Raw genomic sequence first — 16,915 nt, forward strand, 5'->3', positions numbered from 1 at the left:
ATGGCTGCTTCTCTGTGGCCAATGTCACCTGTAAAATCAGGGCTTCCTCTTAAGTTAAATCCAACAGGTCCAAACATGCTACTAGAACTCAAGGTACAAGACACTGTTTAAGCTTGCCATGATAAACAGTGAGGTTAAATTGGGTTAAAGGGAAGAATAACTCATCTCTGTCCAACTTAGGGACTATAATTGTTGGAGTGAATTGAGGAATGTTGAATAAATAATTGACAGGGAGTGCTACAAAGCTGTAATCTAGGATGTTTAGTCACCTGTTAATGCTGAACCAGTCTGCACTTGTAATGAAAGGGCTGCCTTAGTGTCAATGATATCATATCACTCTGTTTTGTAGTTGTTCAGACTACTCTTCCAAGATGTGCAGACTTGAGACTGCAGGGGTTGGCCAAACATGGGTTCTCGATTATCATTGTCAACCATGAGACCTCAATTAAAGTTCTTGACAGGACAAAAAGTATGGCTTTCTAAGCATCTACAAGTTATTGTCCACGACCTTGTTGAAAATGAGGCTGTTTTTCTCCTCCTGCCGAGTTGACAGAAAGAAAGGAACACAGCCAACGGTGACCTCTATACTCTATACTCACAACAGAGTCTTAGAAAGAGAATAACTAAAAATTCTCATAGTGATGTATAAAATGAGCTTGGTCCCGCTTGTTGATTTTCTGACATGCTTTCTCCACGTTCTTGGTCATGCCAGGTGGGCCACAGCTGAAAACACCAATTTTCCGGACCTGAGAACAACAACAATAAAAAAAAACCAGCTCAGAATCACAGAGATGCAAAATAAAATAGTAAAATAAAACCAATGAGGGAAATAATTAAATTTCCCCCCCGGTTCTAACTTCTAGAGCTGTGTTTTTCAAACTTGGCACAACTTTAATATAAATGGACTTCAACTCCCAGAATCCCCAAGTCATCATGTTGAAGTTGAAGTCCCAGAATTCCCCATCCAGCATAATGGTTGGTGAATTCTGGGAGTTGAAGTCTACTCATTAAAGTTGGTAAGTTTGTAAAACAGTGCTCTAGAGCAGAGGTCCCCAACCTTTTGGGCACCAGGGACTGGTTCTGTGGAGAAAGGTTTTGCCTAGGACCAGAGGGTGTGTGGTTTTGTGTGCTGCCTGCATCCTGCAGATGGGACTTTGCTTGTTTGTGTGGACTGGTTGCTGACATGCCACGGCCTGGTACTGGTCCACAGACTGGAGGTTGGGGACCCCTGTTCTAGAGGAGTAACATGGATGAGCAGCCTTGGCAAAAGGCAACATTTTTCCAAAATTCCCACCACATTTCTCCTCTGTCTTTAATTGTAAAGAGATGGGAAGAATTCCTTCTGCAATATCTGTCAAATAATTTGAGCTGGGTCACGGAACCTTTGGAAGCTCCTTAAGAAGTTCAGCTACATAGCTGAGGTTCCCTGTGATCCAGGCAAACATTGTCCTGTCTGCAACAGATCATCGCTGAATCCATAGAAGTTCAGTCTTCACCTCCTTCCTGAACCTGCAAAGTTTGTCACTGACCTCAGGATGAACCTCTTGCAAGGAACAGAAAAAGGGCACGAAAGGTGGTCGTCCAAAGTGGGTGATGGAACGCAGGCCTGTGAACAAGCTCCGGTTGAGGACCTTTTGGAAGTGACGTTCACAGATGTACTAGAAAGAGATCAACCAATCATTAGAACAGAGCTGTTGGGGATCTGGAGGAGAAGGAACTTCTGTTCCATTGAGGGACCAACCACTAATCCAGTCACCATGAAGCTATTGATTCCCATTATGGAACTAGACTCATGGGTACAATCAGAAACATTGGTTCCAGACTGAAAATGAGGAGACCCAAGATGACCGGGGATGGCTTGTTTAAAGGCACTCAATAATGTCATATTCAAGATGAAGATGAGTTGGAGGCTTCCTGATTTGGCCAACCTTATCCTACCTTCCTTTCTTAATTGCACAATTTTTAATTCTGCATACCCAATTCCTTTGGACTCATTGTAGAACTGGTAGATGCTCTTGGACAAAACTCAACCTCTGTACTCTTGCTAATAACACTTCAGGTTAATGGATGAGAACTTGACTTCTTGAATTTTATTTCTTGAAGGTGCCTAGCTATAGAGCTGCAAGTAAATTGCATGTGGGGACTTACTAGCATGGTGGTGCGCAAATCAAACTTCTCAGCCAGCTGGGTGATGTAGATGTGGACAGAGACCAAGTCCCGTTGATCGTTCTCCTCCACTTCCCGGATAATGTCGGCCACCCACTCAAACTGCCGTTGTGTACGGGTTACCCAAATGAAGTAGATCTTGGAAGACCAAGAAAAAGGCCATGATCATTGCTGAAAGCCTATAATGCTTATAAGCATGTTATGTATCAAAATGTGAATTGTATTTTTTTAACAATCCCATGAAAATGTATACTCATTTCCATGCACATTCCTAATATATCTCTCTATGTATATCCTCTTGTCCAAAATGTATACATTTGTAAACAATTGTCTCAGATATAGGTTCTGCTATTATTTTAATATTAAACCTTGCTTTAGGGTGTGCTCTTTCCTCTAACATAATGTTTCTCAACCTTGGCAGCTTTCAGATGGGCGGACATCTACTCCCAGAATTCTGGGAGTTGAAGTCCACCATCTTAAAGTCTCTAAGGTTGAGAAACACCACTCTTTTGTACTTTTTGTCAAAAGAATTGGAGAATTGTCAAAGAAAACCCCAAACCTCTGGAAATACAATAGTTTAATTCAGATGTATGAGCCAGTTTTTCCCTAGGAAAGGTAAAATGAAGTACTTATAGCAAAGTCTACATCTCCACTATCTGTTTTAAGTAATGCAGTTTATTGTTAGAGAAGCCCTACCACCTGATGTTGATACAAACGCTGACACAATCACAGTGAGTACACAGTAGCCCAACCACACCTCTGTTTGTCCATTCTCACCTTCTTGCACAGGATCCTGGAGCCAACGGAAGACTTGAAGACAAGGTCTTTAAGGATGGAGGCAAAGGGGGTCACTCCGATGCCACCACCCACCAGGACTGACACTTCAAATTTGTTCCATTCCTGATGTCCCTCTCCAAATGGGCCATCAAGATAGAGCTACAAAGAAACAGGGGGAAATAATGAAGTTTATTGGTTTGGACAATGGAGTCCAGATGTTTCCATTGAGTACACCAAGGATAGGATTCCATATTTGTTAAGTATTTACAGGTGCGGTGGGAAGAAAAGCCCTGTGAATGTTGGAACCAGAAAAGTGGTAGTTGATGCTGATCAGCCATATTTGTGTCCTCTACTAAAATCTATAGCAGGAGAAAAGCGAGGCAAAACAAAATCCAGTTTTACCTTGGGATATTTGCCAATCTCTACTATGCTTTCCTGTGAGTAAAGTTCCCGCAGGCGAGTTGTCCAAGGTCCAGCTGCTCGGATGTGCAGACTGAGCAGGTCTTCATGGGGAGCAGATGTCAGAGTGAAAGGATGGTACTCGTTGGTCCCCAGTGACAAACATGCAATCCGTACCCATTGTCCAGACCTGTAGTCAAAATCCTGGGGTCTCTGGAACTGCAGGTTGGTGACCCCTGAATCAATGGGAAAAAAAGTACTTGCTATGAAAGGCCAAACCAACAGTACTATTCACAATTAACTGTGTACAAGCAAATTACAGATAAGACAGACCTAAACTAGAGGGTAATCACTGAGAAGCAACAAGCATGTTGGACCACCCAGATACTTCTCCAGGCCATATGTGGTCTACAGGTCTTAGGGTTGACCTGGACTTAGGGGACAGTATCAGTTGTGAATAGATGCAGATGGCCCCGCTATCTCTGGCCACTTGCAGAACCACGAATGCAAGGTCATAAAAGGACAGCAAAGGAAACACCCAACATCCTAACCCACCCGGGAACATCTGGTGTCTTGGGGGAAACACCCAAAAGGGAACATTTTTAGCTACTTCTGCTTTCTTCCTTTCCCATCTACAGTGTGCCAGCCTTAAAGGGCGAAATCTTTGCTGGGTGACCTTCTTATATAATCAAAGAAGGTATATAAAAATAAGGCTTTTCTGATATTTGGGGTTTTCCCTCTTTTTTCAGAGAAGGCCGTCTTTGTTCAGCTGAACAAAAACCTAAAGCTTGAAGGCAACTTCTGCTTTCCTGTAATTTTTTTATCAAGCAAAACCTCAGAACCTGCACAGCATTAGCAAGTCTCTTTAGATCAACTGTACTCAATGGACATGCTTTAGATGCATGACCTTCAGCTTTCATAATCTCCCAGGCTGCAGGACCATTGATAAGAATTCTGGAGGTTGAAATCCACATGTTGGGAGGATACTCAGGTAGAAGATACTGTCTTTGATGTAAGAGGAAGGACTGTGCAGGACAGCAACATTACCTGAAGGGAGCAACTCAGCCTTAATGACACTGATTTCCACCTTCTTCCTGCTAAGGCTGATGAGTTTATCTGTTACATAGATGAGTGCTGGGATAATGAAGTAAATATGAAAGCGAGGCTGTTGGATCAAAGCGTAGCTACCGTGAATGATCACCTGGAAATATATTATACATCATTTTAGTCCATGATCATGGACGGGAAGGGGAAATTCTTCTCTGTGATAACTCACAAAGAGCAAAAGCATCTAAAGATAGTTTGGAAGTCCTCAGGATCTCATAAACTTACTTCAAATTAAGCTCTACCAGTAGCACCCCCCAAATCAATAATAGTAAAACTTCAATTTTAATTCTTTTTCAACTCTATCTGCAAATGATGCTCTTTTTGTTAAACTCTTATCCCTCTTCATATATGGTATGAAGATAGTATATTCCAGGGGTCTCCAAACTTGGCAACTTTAAGGCTTGTGAACTTCAACTCCCAGAATTCCTCAGCCAGGAATTCTGGGAGTTGAAGTCTACAAGTCTTAAAGTTGGCAAGTTTGGAGATCCCTGGTATATATGTGAATAGTATGAATCTTCCTTCATCTGTGGACGATTCGTGTCTCTGAATTATCATAGGCTTTAACCGTTACTTACCAGAATGTAGAGAACCACATAGAGATGATGGGTGATCCAGAATCCTTGAAAGCTGATTCGTCGGAAATAATGAGTGGCAAATACATACATGATCGCAAGGATGACCAGTAATAGCACGCCGGTCATGCCTGCAGAAGACCAGGAGAAGAGAGGGAACGTCCTTGGTGGAGCAGTGGGCTAATGCCTCCTTAAGTAACACGAGCTGCCTGCAATTAGTGCAGGTTCGCATCCCACCAGGCTCAAGGTTGACTCAGCCTTCCATCCTTCCGAGGTAGGTAAAATGAGGACCCAGATTGTTGGGGGCAATAAGCTGACTTTGTAATAATGCCGCTTGGGGGGGCGCGCGAAAGCCCTAATAAGCAGGCATATACATAGAATGAAGGCTACTGCTAAGCACATTGTTTTGTGCTTCTTAGATTGTAAGCTGCCCTGAGTCTTCGGAGAAGGGCGGGATATAAATGGGATTAAAATAAAATAAAAATAAAAAAAACTGAAGTAAGGGAACCCATTATGTTGTCTTGTTTCACCGTTATCTCCATCTACTTCAGAGGTGGACAACCTGAAGCTTTCTATATAGGTCAAGTGATGACACAGCATTGCGCAAATGACACAAATACTGCGTCTGCATCATTTCGGCTAGGATACCCTGCTCCTTATGTCATCGTTATGACACAATCACAGTTTTTAATAGAGCCAATGCTAGAAGTTCCAATGTTCCATTCAGCCCAAAGTCACTTCTTCAGAACTGATCTGAGGACACACTCCAAGGCAAACTCTAAAATAGCTTCAATGTACTAAACAAAAAGCAAACACTCCGTTTATGCCCCCCATCAGCTTCAGACGACATGAATAATTGGAATCCAGCCCGCTTGGGTTCTTTCCTAGATGTTCATCTATCTCCAAATGTTAACTGCAGTCTGGTCACCAAAAGCCTTTGATATTTGATTTTTACCTGGTACTGTCTCAAAGAACCACCAGTAGTATTTGGGAGGAAATTGTGATCTGGAAAGAAAAACAAAACAGGGGCAATTCTCAGTAGAACAACCCACAATGTAACCCGGTTCATACATTGTGCTAAGCCAGGGGTCTCCAAACTTGGCAACTTTAAAGCTTGTGGACTTCAGCTCCCAGAATTTCCGTGGATGGCTGGGGGAATTCTGGGAGTTGAAGTCCACAAGTCTTAAAGTTGCCAAGTTTGGAGACCCCTGTGCTAAGCCATGCACTGGGTTTCTGAATCATACAGAATTAAGAGCTTCCATTCTTTCTCCAGCCACCTGGAGCTTAAGAGTTAAGGAACTCATTTCTTTGCATCCTTACATTCACAGAGGGACACTCTTTACTCACCCATCATTCATAAATACGTGAGAAAAAAGGCACGACAAAATGCTGAGAGGGGTCACCGAAAAGATGTAGACATTCACAACGTGGCCCAAGGTGTGCAAAACTACAGGAAACACAGGACAGTGAAGTTAGGTATCTGTGTCACCAGATTTAATCGCAATTTCTAATCTCTTTTAACTACGCTAAACATTTCCTGTCTTGGAACTATGATAGGGAGCTATAAAAAACAATCACACCTAACAATGAAAAGATGAAATAGCCATGTAACTTTGTAGTGAGATCACAAGCTACGGTGTTAAATACATCTTTGAACTGTGCAAAGTTCAGATGTTACAAAAATAGAAATATTCCACACCTATTTTTGTTTTTACATTACATTTGTAGTTTCCTTGATCTGAGTTTTTAAAGACTAATCAACTTTGATTGGCAAGAGGAAACGTTAGGTGATTCATTTTCGGTTTGGACTGCTAGAAAATCCCCTAAATTGAAAAACCAGATTTTTCTGGAGTTGATTTCCCTTATTGTTGTCAATCATTTCCCTTGCACTTTTACTGGGCCCTGCATTGTCAAAAGTCACACAGTTGCAGCGATGAGAAATTAGACTTGGTTGTTTTAAAAGTGTCACCTCCATCACGCTGACCTTACAAAACTAAACAGTGCCCTGCAGGTAGCCCTTGACTTGCAACTGTTTCTTTAGCAACCATCCAAAGTTACAACCACACTGAAAATAGAGACTTAGGAGCAGTCCTTGACGTATGACTGTTGCAGCATCATCACGGTCATGTCATCAAAATCTAGATGCTTGTCAACAGGAATGTATCTTCCATGGTTGCTGCATTGTGCTTCTCTTAACAACTGCAGTGATTTGCATAACAACCTTGACAACAAATGTTGTACAGTTGGGTGTGACTCACTTAACTTAGCTATGGAAAGTCTGGTCCCAACCGTGCTTGTACGTTGAGGACTACTTGCAATTCAAAGAGTGCCTAGGGTTCCTAATTTCAGCTATTACTTACCATTCTGTTCCAGGTCAAATCTAGTTGCCTGCTTGAACCACAAACCATTTTAAAGGATCGCCACATTCTAGTCTGGCTACTCACATATTCAATCCATTTCAGTCTGTTTAGATGTACCTGAGAAGATCAAAGCTGCTGTCGCGATCCATCGGTGGAAATCCACGGCAGAGTCGAAAGGGATGTAGCGATTGAAGAAGGTTTCTCGCAAGAATGTGATGAGGTTTCGGCACATGGTGAGTAAGATGAAGGAGTACATGAAGGAGATGCTGGCGCCAGCCCCGCGAGAGATCAGGATCCCCACAAAAGTGGTGTCAGCAATGCCCGTGGGTGGCGATGCAAATCCATAATCTGCAAAGGGAATGGATTGAGCGAGTCCCGAAGGATGAGATTAGGACAAAACCCTTCATAACTGGGTTACTCCACTTTTTTTTCTGGGCTGAGACCTTGTTTGTGTCATTCCGGTGGTGTGCTGGAGACCAGGCCATCTCCAAAAAGGAGGTCAACTCAGAATAAAGAGGTCAGTGGGAGCAGGTTACAACCCAGTTGGATTCAATGCTATTCCTGTTTCAATTGGAGGATTGGGAAATTAAAGGGAGGAGGCAGCATTGACGGGATTCCTCCCTGTTCACCATGTCTATCCGATACAATTGACCATCCAGCAGACACTTTGGGACACAAAGTTTTGGAGGAAGTCCACACACAGGTCTGCAGCCTCAAGGTACATCTGCTGTCCCATAACTGCATCTCACCTCCAACATGCTCAGATGATAAACACGCTTGCATGCCCCATAAGTGGCATGGCAACGCAAGACCAAAGGGGTCTAAGACTCTAAGGAGCACATAGTGATGTGTACAGATCTGGAGCTCCCCTCCAGATCTCTACCTATGTGTCCAATGGGGAGGGGTTAGGTTATGGGAAGATTGCAAGGATGATACTCAGATCTTGAATGGTTCAACCGCAGCTTTGCCAGTAAAGTTATGACCCATCTCCTACAGATCTGCATCATTAAAACAGCCACTACAAAAGCCATACCAGGAAGTTTGGCCACAAACTTCCCTTGTTAGCCATTTATGCAGCTCTACTTGCAGCGGGAGTGTCTTGCATTAGTCTGTGCTGCAAGGAGATACGTACGTGGTATGCTTAGTGGTGGCTGCCACTGCCTGCCTGCCCCGGAGACGGATGTCTCTCCTTCCTCATGGCATGAGGATGTCGGGTTCTGAATAAAGTTAGCCGCGCCAGCTCTTGAGCTGAGCAGCCGGTTCGGTGGTGCTAAGTAGGCTGGTAACTCACAATATGCCCTTTCTACAAAGACGCCAGCGGTGATGGCCGAGAATATCACCACGCAGATAATGTGGCGCCTGAAGTTCTCAATGAACCTCTTGAACTGCTGGATCTTCTGGTGGACTTTGTTCCTCTCGTACCGCTCCCTCCGTGCCTCTGTGTACAAATGAGGTTCTGGGAAGGCCAATCTGGAATGTGGGAAACCATAACTCAGGAAAACCTTGAAAAATTTCAATTGGAAGACCATGAAAGAAAAATCTGCTCGACAACATCCCCTCCCCACAATTCCTCAATATTTCAGTGAGTGAGCCAGCTTCAGGCAAATGGGGACCTACTTTGCTTTTCGTTAGAGCCTCCTGACCTCAAAAGATCCCCCAGAGATACCTTTGCAAGAGAACAAGAGCATTTTTGAGCACATGCAAAACCTAAAGGTTTACCAACTTGTTTTGTTTTCCTCCCATAAATGCTTTCCTGGTATATGAAGAATGATAGCAGGAATTGGATATGTCTAGTTTAATGAAAAGAAGGACTAGGGGTGACGTGATAGCGGCATTCCAATATTTGAGGGGCTGCCCCAAAGAGGAGGGGTTCCACCTATTCCCCAAAGCATCTGAAGACAGAAAAAGAAACGATGGATGGAAACTCAGGAGAGGACCAACCTAGAACTAAGGAGGAATTTCCTGACAGTTAGAGCAATTAGCCAGTCGAATGACCTGCCTCTAGAAGTTGTGGGTGCTCCATCACTGGAGGCTTTTAAGAAGAGACTGGACAGCCACTTGTCTGGAATGGTATAGTGTCTCCTGCTTGAGCAGGGGGTTGGAGTGGAAGACCTCCAACATCCCTTCCAACTCTGTTATACGTTGATATTTTTTTTTCACCATAGCAACTTGAGTTGATCTGGAGAAGCCAACCCAGTTGTTCCTACCCTAGTATTCTACACCTCTGGTTCTTAATTCGGGGTGGAGTATCTAGAGGTATTTGAGCCTCCTGAGGCCATCCCTGAAGCCTGTATTTCCACTGCTGTCATGCTGGTGGCATCACTCTTGTGGACTTTGCTGCTACAAAAGACAACAATGATGTTTGGATTTGTTTCAGAGCCTATTCTTGCTATGTTGCCTGGAAACTAACCACATAGTAAACAAATTAACAACAGAACGAGTTGTTTATAAAGTGTACAATGGAAATAATGAAGGTTAAGTCAGACAGATGCTGATAATCGGGATCATTGGTACCCAGTCACTTGATAGTGAAATTAATTAAAAAATCAATAAAACATACATGAGTAAGCTGCAGAGATAACTAGCTGAAGGGTGTTTACGCTTTTATGGAACTGACAATTGTTTGAATTCGGAATGTGTACACTGGAGTTGAATTATGGAGATTAACTAGGCAACACAAAGGAACGTTGGCGCTCTCCAGACTTGTGAGTCTCTTGTAGCTTCTTGCTCATTTTCCTTCTGAAGTAGCTAGTTCTGCTATGGTGATGAATGACTTGCAGCAAGTGAAGGGTGATGACCACAGATCTTCATAAATATGATGAATTACAAGTCCTAGCCACAATTCCTAATGAATATGATTCCTCCTACATAACTGCTCATCTCCTTGTATAGATACTTTTACAGGAACAGAGATGAATTTGCCAGAAGTGGGATTACCTGTGATCTGCCCTTGACTTTCTCAGAAATATCTATGCTAGATTAGCGCATACGTCTTGGATCGGATCCAGCATGGCTTCTGCTTTGAAAAAAATGGTGCCATTCCAACCAAAACTCGACACAGATATTATTTCATTTCTATTTTTATGTGCCTAACAAGATCCAATAATTCACTGGAGCTGCCAGCCCATACTCAATACATTTTCACTGCCTTTTATGTTCAGAGAAGGTGGTAGGGTTAAGATGGACAGTTCATCGTTCAAGTTTAGAATGAGTGTCCATTACACATTGCACATACTTACTTTTTCCCCTGCCTTTTCCGTAAGTCTTGTCCTATTCCTTCGCCAGGTAGCCAGTCTGAACCCGGGATCAGAGGAATCTCTCGAGTTAGGAGGAAACTATGAGGGAACAGATCATCAGCTTTTGAAGAGGACCACTCTGTCTATAATGTTGGAAGCGAGCAAGATGCCTTGAGGGTTTGACCGTACTTTAACTCTAAAATCATCATGAAAAATGCCAGCCAATCCTTTCTTTCAGAAGTTTTGGCTTTAAATTTTCTATGGAGTTGGCTTCTAGTCAACTCCCAGTCTCAAGGGTGGAGCACAAACGTGACTTTTCTGTCTACGTTTCACTGGAAAAAAAACTCCTTTTCATAGCAATGGGGTTTTTTCCCCACCAAAACTCTCCCTGTATTATTTTAAAGGTAGGGTCAAGTCCCAATGACACATAATTCATTTTATTCTTGTTGAAGCACCTTGCATTTGGGACTGTGTGTATCCCATTAATAACCTGATTTACTGTAAGCTGTTTTGAATGGTGTCATTTCAAGTTACATCAAGCCATCTAAAGATTATGGCACATATCCACCAATTAGAATATCCAAGCCCAGCCAAGGTATTTTGGCATCTGAGGTACTTCTTCTCTTCTCTGGCAAGAAAAATGCAAAATTTCTAAATCCTGTCTTTGCATGTCACTATCATCTAACTGAACCACCTATTTTTCGAAACCCAATGATGGGGCTAGTTGAAAGCAGAGTTCACTAAGTTTAAATGTTATTCTCCAGGAAGAAAAGTAAATACAGAAGGAAAGATGAAGTTATTAAATCTTCCCTTCTGATATTCTATTTCTGTATGTGGAAATAACCGTCATAATACTTCACAAGTGGTTCTTCATGAGGTTTTCCCAATTAGTTGCATGTCAACAAAATGGGAAAGAACTTGGTGGATTTGTTAAAAAAGTTGAAAAACTTTCAAGGTTACCACATAGGAACTTCCAAGCTTCTTTAATGCTTAAACTTCTGGTTGAACTCCTAAAAGTATTTTAAACTTGTTTTACGCTTAGGTTTCTACTAAAGCCATCTTCCCATCCTCTGCTTAGTACAGTTCAGCTTGTGATCTATTTTTTTGCAAGCAGGTCAATATAAAAGTCTTAAAACGAATGTCTAATTTGGCCCGCATGGTTTTCTATATTCATTAGTACATATTGATCCCCACTGAATGAATATTTATTTCCTCTTCATTACTGGTTACTTCATGATCACAAGGATTGGGCAGAGTGTGGGAAGTGTAAACAGGGCATAAATCTTTGCAAAGAAACTGTGATTTGTGGTGGGGGCAAACTGGGACCTGGGTCACATCTAAAATCCACACAGGCAACCTGCGTGGAAAGCACGCGTGAGAAGGTGAGTAACTGGGAGATGACGTACTTGTTATCTCGATCCTTGTTAATGAAGGACACACGACTGATTTCATTTTGTTTGAGTCTCTCTGGAACTCCTGGGAGGAGGAGAGAAAACAAAGTTCTATCGATGACCACCAAGGACCTAGTAGACTTAGAGGAGGGGTCTCCAACCATGGCAACTTTAAGACTTGTGGACTTCAACTCCCAGAATTCTGAGAGTGGAGTCCACAAGTCTTAAAGTTGCCAAAGTTAAGGACCCCTGAGTTAGAGAACGGACAAGAAAGATACTATTGACTTTGCGAACATTTTGTTGGTTTCTTTCCTATAGTGTCAGGTCCAAAACCAAGTATAATGCATGGAGATTCTTCCAAGCTGAGTCCACACCTAAAGACAGAATCTTGCCAGTCTGAAGACTCTCCTATCTGCTTCTACAATATACTCTAGGCGGGACTAATAGGAAGGAGCCATCTCCACCCTCTTTCTTTCACACATGATATCTGGGCCGAGTTGCCTCTTATTTACCTGGAATGCACCCCTCCCTCCTGAGGATCCACTTCCTCATTCCATTCCATCATACATAATGATCCATGAGAGAAAGAGGCACAATATAATAAGAACGAGACCATCTACTTCTGGAGATCCTGAGCTGTTATTTGCTGCCCAAAGTATGGCTTCCTTGCTCCTACCCAACTGGAAGGCTTCATGCGAGCTGTCTCTTTTGGTTTCTGCTGACCTTTAATGCACAGCTGAGTGCACTGGAGTGCATTGTCATGATCCCGCAACATGTAGTGAAAATCTTCCCAGGTGAGCTCTTCCTTATCCTGGAATCCTGATTCCTTGAACAAGGATTCGATAACCTGCTCAGTCTGATCCCGTGAGAGGCAGTTGTTAGAGATCTCGATGAAGGATCTAGAGGAAGAGATAAGAGGAAGTAAGCCTTGCTGAGATAAGACAACTGATGGGGGAACTGAAGAGTCTACGGGACGCTGGCTGGGGAATTCTAGGAGTTGAAGTCCACAACTTGTAAAGCGGCCAAGTTTGAGGACCTCTGGTCTATGGCAAGGTCTTCTTTGAATTGAAGAAGCATGGTTGATAGCACACAAATTTTACTCATGACTCAGATGAACGTACAAATACTATGGGATGGGTGGAAGCACTGGCTGCAATAAGATCAGTCCTATTCTGCAAATCTAGGGGATGATTTTCCATGTAGCTTCACCTCCTCCAAAATGCTGGGCTGTGGGTTGTGAGATTGTGTTTTATGGCTGGTGGCAATGTCCCCCAAGATGTATGCACACTGAATTTCAGGTGAGGAACCTGACCCCCAATGCACCATTCTAGCAAACAGAAATTCCAGCATCTCTCCACCAAGAATCTGTCAGAATAACAAAAGCAACACCCCACGTCCAAACCAGGAGAACATACCTCAGCATCCGAAAGAATTCGTCCTTTGAAAGGAAGCCGTTTCCATCAATATCGTACATGGTAAACATCAGCTTGGACTTCTCCTGGGGGGATCCTGGTTGAGAGAGGAAGAGAGGACCATGCCTCGTCAGCATAACTCAGCCCCCCTCCCCCCAATATTTGGAAAGATCCTTGAAGCCCATTTCTTGTTCTTGTTAGGACAATCAGAATGGAAGGAAAGAGTGTTGAGATGATCAGTGTGGTGAGGAAAGGTGGGGGATAAGATACAACATTGTTGTAGCAACTCAAAAGTCCATGGATTGTGCTGATGGATATCCATAAAATCTCATTACCCTGAAGCTTGTCCTGTTGGCTGAAAAGCTAACACATTCTTCACATTTCCTATGGCTCAAGATTAAGACTCTACTACAGGACCCTGCCATAATAGTGGCATCTACCTTCAGTCCTTGTTCTAGGTTCTCAGGAAGATGGCAAAGTATCCTGCCCCCTTTCACTAACCCCATTCATTTGTTTCTGGAACTGAAAGGAAAGACCTCTACTGTCTTCCATCCTCTTCATCATCAGTGGATGGATAAACTGACAGAATATCAACCTACACAATTCAGTTGGGTATCAAATATTAGGGCTGCCTTCACACAACATGGCTGACATGGTTATCAAATGAATCAATCTCAAGTTGCACGAGACACTGAAGCATAAAAAAATAAACAGTCATTCAAAATAAAACAGAAATCCCATGTAACACAGGCTAAGCTTAACTGATCATAAAAATGCGGCTGTAAATTTTAAGCTGATTTAGTAAAGTGTATGCTATGAACACATACAGCTTGGGGCCAGATTGTTGAGATCTTGACTGTGGTTAGCTCCATCCCACCCCTTACAGTTGAATAATCTCAAGTCTCACCTTTCATAAAAACCACCAAGATGTCCAGGAATTCCCGAAAGGAGAGATACCCATTGCCATCTTTGTCGGCAAGAGAGAACATGGAGTCCACAAATACGGATTGGGGTTTGAGACCCAATGCATCTGCAAACTCAGCGCGGCTCAGTTCACACTTTAAGGCTTCCTTGGCTTTTTGAGATGTTTCCAAACTGAGTTCTCCAGCGTTTAATCTGTCAATGTGTAGAACCTGGAAGAGTAAGGCCACTGATCACGTTCCCACCAGGAAGGAAGTCCACTCACTTTTTATCAGAAAGACAAGACACTCTAAACAAAACTAGGATATTTCTTGCACTGGCTGTCCTACCATGCAACTAGGATATAACATTAAATTACCAGAGCAGGATTGGTCGAGATGTCACTCATTCTAACTGGTAATAAAATCATTGTTGGACAACATTAGGTAGTTGACTTTATTTCTTGTTCAACAACATACGTACGCAATGTTCCAATAGATGAGAAATCAATAATATGCCATGTTTTCCAATGAATAAGAGAAAAAAACAACTGTTTCAGATGGTACAAATTAAATAGGGGAAGAAGAAGGGGAAGACGGAGGAGGAGGAGGAGGAGGAGGAGGAGGAGGAGGAGGAGGAAGAAGAAGAAGAAGAAGAAGAAGAAGAAGAAGAAGAAGAAGAAGAAGAAGAAGAAGAAGAAGAAGAAGAAGAAATTGAAGAAGAGGAGGAAGAAGAAGAAATTGAAGAAGAAGGAGAGGAGGAGGAGGAGGAGGAGGAAGAAGAAGAAGAAGAAGAAGAAGAAGAAGAAGAAGAAGAAGAAGAAGAAGAAGAAGAGAAGGAGGAGGAGGAGGAGGAGGTGAAGGAGAAGGATCAGCTTCCCCATTTACCTGAGCGAATGAATGCCGGAAAAAAATTTCCAGGATTTCTTTTCTCTGCTCTTTGGTTACTGCCTTTTTCAGCAGCTGCTGTTCACTCATCATGGACACTTGGAGAGACAATTCATTTTTCTCCAAGTAGGTTTTCAGATGTCCGAGGAAGTCCCTGCATTCTGCTTCTACCTTAAACAGCAACACCTAAGAACAACAGTGAGATAAGAGGCATTCAGAGCTGAGGAAGAGAATCTTCAGACAATTAGAGATGTTCTCTCCTACATCACCCAAGACTCCAGCACCTAAAAGGCAACCTTGTTCTATTCTTCTCTTTCATATTTTAATCTTTAAGACATCGCTTAAGCTATTCAGAATAGTTTAGATTTTTGTGACTTCACTAATGACTTAGCTATTTACAACGGGGTCTCCTCCATGGTGACATGGACCATGGATAGCTTTTCCAGGCTTATTCCTATTGCCGTTAAATAGCTGGCCTAAAATTATGGGTTTTATGGAAATAATCCTGGATGCTATTTTTAGTTTTCCTAAGGTTCCTGGGGGTTGAGAAGTTGTGGAAGACAGAAAGGCAAGATGGGAACCTTTCCAGCATATAAACCAGAACATAAATAGTTGGCCGTCATCCTTCTTGCTACATACCAGGTCATATTCTTTAGGAATCTTCAGAAGTATAGTCCTGCTGCCTCTGTTGTGGGACATGATGGTCTCCACTTTCTGCTGGCTTCTCAGGGTTATGCTGCGAACCACAGCCAGCTTGCCATCAAGCACTTTGATCACTTTGTCTTCGTTCAGTTGGATATAGACAAGTGAACTCTTTGTCTTGAAGCCATGCCATTCAAGCGCTGGGGAAAGAAGACTCTGTATTAGCCTTGCATTTTCTAACAATCAAAGTCTCCTTCCCCAGTGAATCTTCTATCGTCTTTAAAGATACCTAGGTTGTTAAAGTCAATGCCTCTGTTTATACCAATATAACCAGGTTTTCATAACTTTTTTCCATCACTCTCCCATCTCCTGGAATGTAAACCCAATAATATAACCCCAGTGAATAGATCACAAGAATGTGCAGTTGTTTTTGATTAGCAATCAAGATAAAAATTCTCCAGGAACTGGACATATGATTCGTACTGTGTTTGAACGGAATCTTTGAGTAGCGGACACTCTGGGAGAATTGCTTCTCACCTTGGGTTCCCTCAGCAGATACATCTGGATGAGCGGTGGGATTTTGCCTCTTCTGTAACTTACGGAAAGATCTCCTCCGGAAAAAAGCAACAATCCAGGCAATGAAGAGGCTCACTGCAAGACAAAAACATAAGAAAAGCACTGGCTGATGTTGCAACAGCTGGAGTCATTCACAGATGCCAGTCTTGAGCATTGAGGATTGTTAGGAACCAGGAAATTCTTCCTCTTGGCTCACGACATTGATAACTTCATGCTACTTTTCTCCAAGTTGGTATCCTTCAAAGCTATTGAGATAACCAATCACAGACTTCTCCACCTCTTTGGATAGGGGTGGAGAACCTTGGCTCTTTTATGACTTGTAGACTTCAACTCCCAGAATTCTTGAGCCAGCATGGCTGGCTCAGGAATTCTGGGAGTTGAAGTCCGCAAGTCATAAAAGAGCCAAGGTTCCCCACCCCTGTTTTTGGACAATGGTCCTGCTACCTGCATATTCTACGACACTCTCAGTCACCTCTGGTGCCATAGCCTC

At 42.8% G+C, this 16,915-nt stretch overlaps 1 protein-coding gene across 1 annotated transcript in view; it reads right to left on the reverse strand.

Moving 5' to 3' along the window:
* Positions 1 to 623: 623 nt before the first annotated feature.
* The window catches only part of DUOX2 (dual oxidase 2), a gene marked incomplete at both ends in the record, with an annotated part of 31,804 nt that continues 15,512 nt past the window's right edge, over positions 624 to 16,915 (reverse strand). Inside the window, 19 exons of the mRNA XM_081337608.1 lie at positions 624 to 746; positions 1,530 to 1,658; positions 2,149 to 2,304; positions 2,944 to 3,102; positions 3,346 to 3,578; positions 4,390 to 4,543; positions 5,025 to 5,152; positions 5,977 to 6,026; positions 6,369 to 6,468; positions 7,499 to 7,729; positions 8,673 to 8,851; positions 10,621 to 10,716; positions 12,024 to 12,093; positions 12,732 to 12,907; positions 13,424 to 13,517; positions 14,328 to 14,553; positions 15,208 to 15,393; positions 15,847 to 16,049; positions 16,387 to 16,500. Of these exons, the coding sequence (XP_081193734.1) occupies positions 624 to 746; positions 1,530 to 1,658; positions 2,149 to 2,304; positions 2,944 to 3,102; positions 3,346 to 3,578; positions 4,390 to 4,543; positions 5,025 to 5,152; positions 5,977 to 6,026; positions 6,369 to 6,468; positions 7,499 to 7,729; positions 8,673 to 8,851; positions 10,621 to 10,716; positions 12,024 to 12,093; positions 12,732 to 12,907; positions 13,424 to 13,517; positions 14,328 to 14,553; positions 15,208 to 15,393; positions 15,847 to 16,049; positions 16,387 to 16,500 (2,807 nt within the window). The remainder of the gene's footprint in view (positions 747 to 1,529; positions 1,659 to 2,148; positions 2,305 to 2,943; positions 3,103 to 3,345; positions 3,579 to 4,389; positions 4,544 to 5,024; positions 5,153 to 5,976; positions 6,027 to 6,368; positions 6,469 to 7,498; positions 7,730 to 8,672; positions 8,852 to 10,620; positions 10,717 to 12,023; positions 12,094 to 12,731; positions 12,908 to 13,423; positions 13,518 to 14,327; positions 14,554 to 15,207; positions 15,394 to 15,846; positions 16,050 to 16,386; positions 16,501 to 16,915) is intronic.

The sequence above is a fragment of the Vipera berus genome (genome assembly GCF_964194415.1).
Source record: "Vipera berus genome assembly, chromosome: 12".
Classification (NCBI taxonomy): domain Eukaryota; kingdom Metazoa; phylum Chordata; class Lepidosauria; order Squamata; family Viperidae; genus Vipera; species Vipera berus.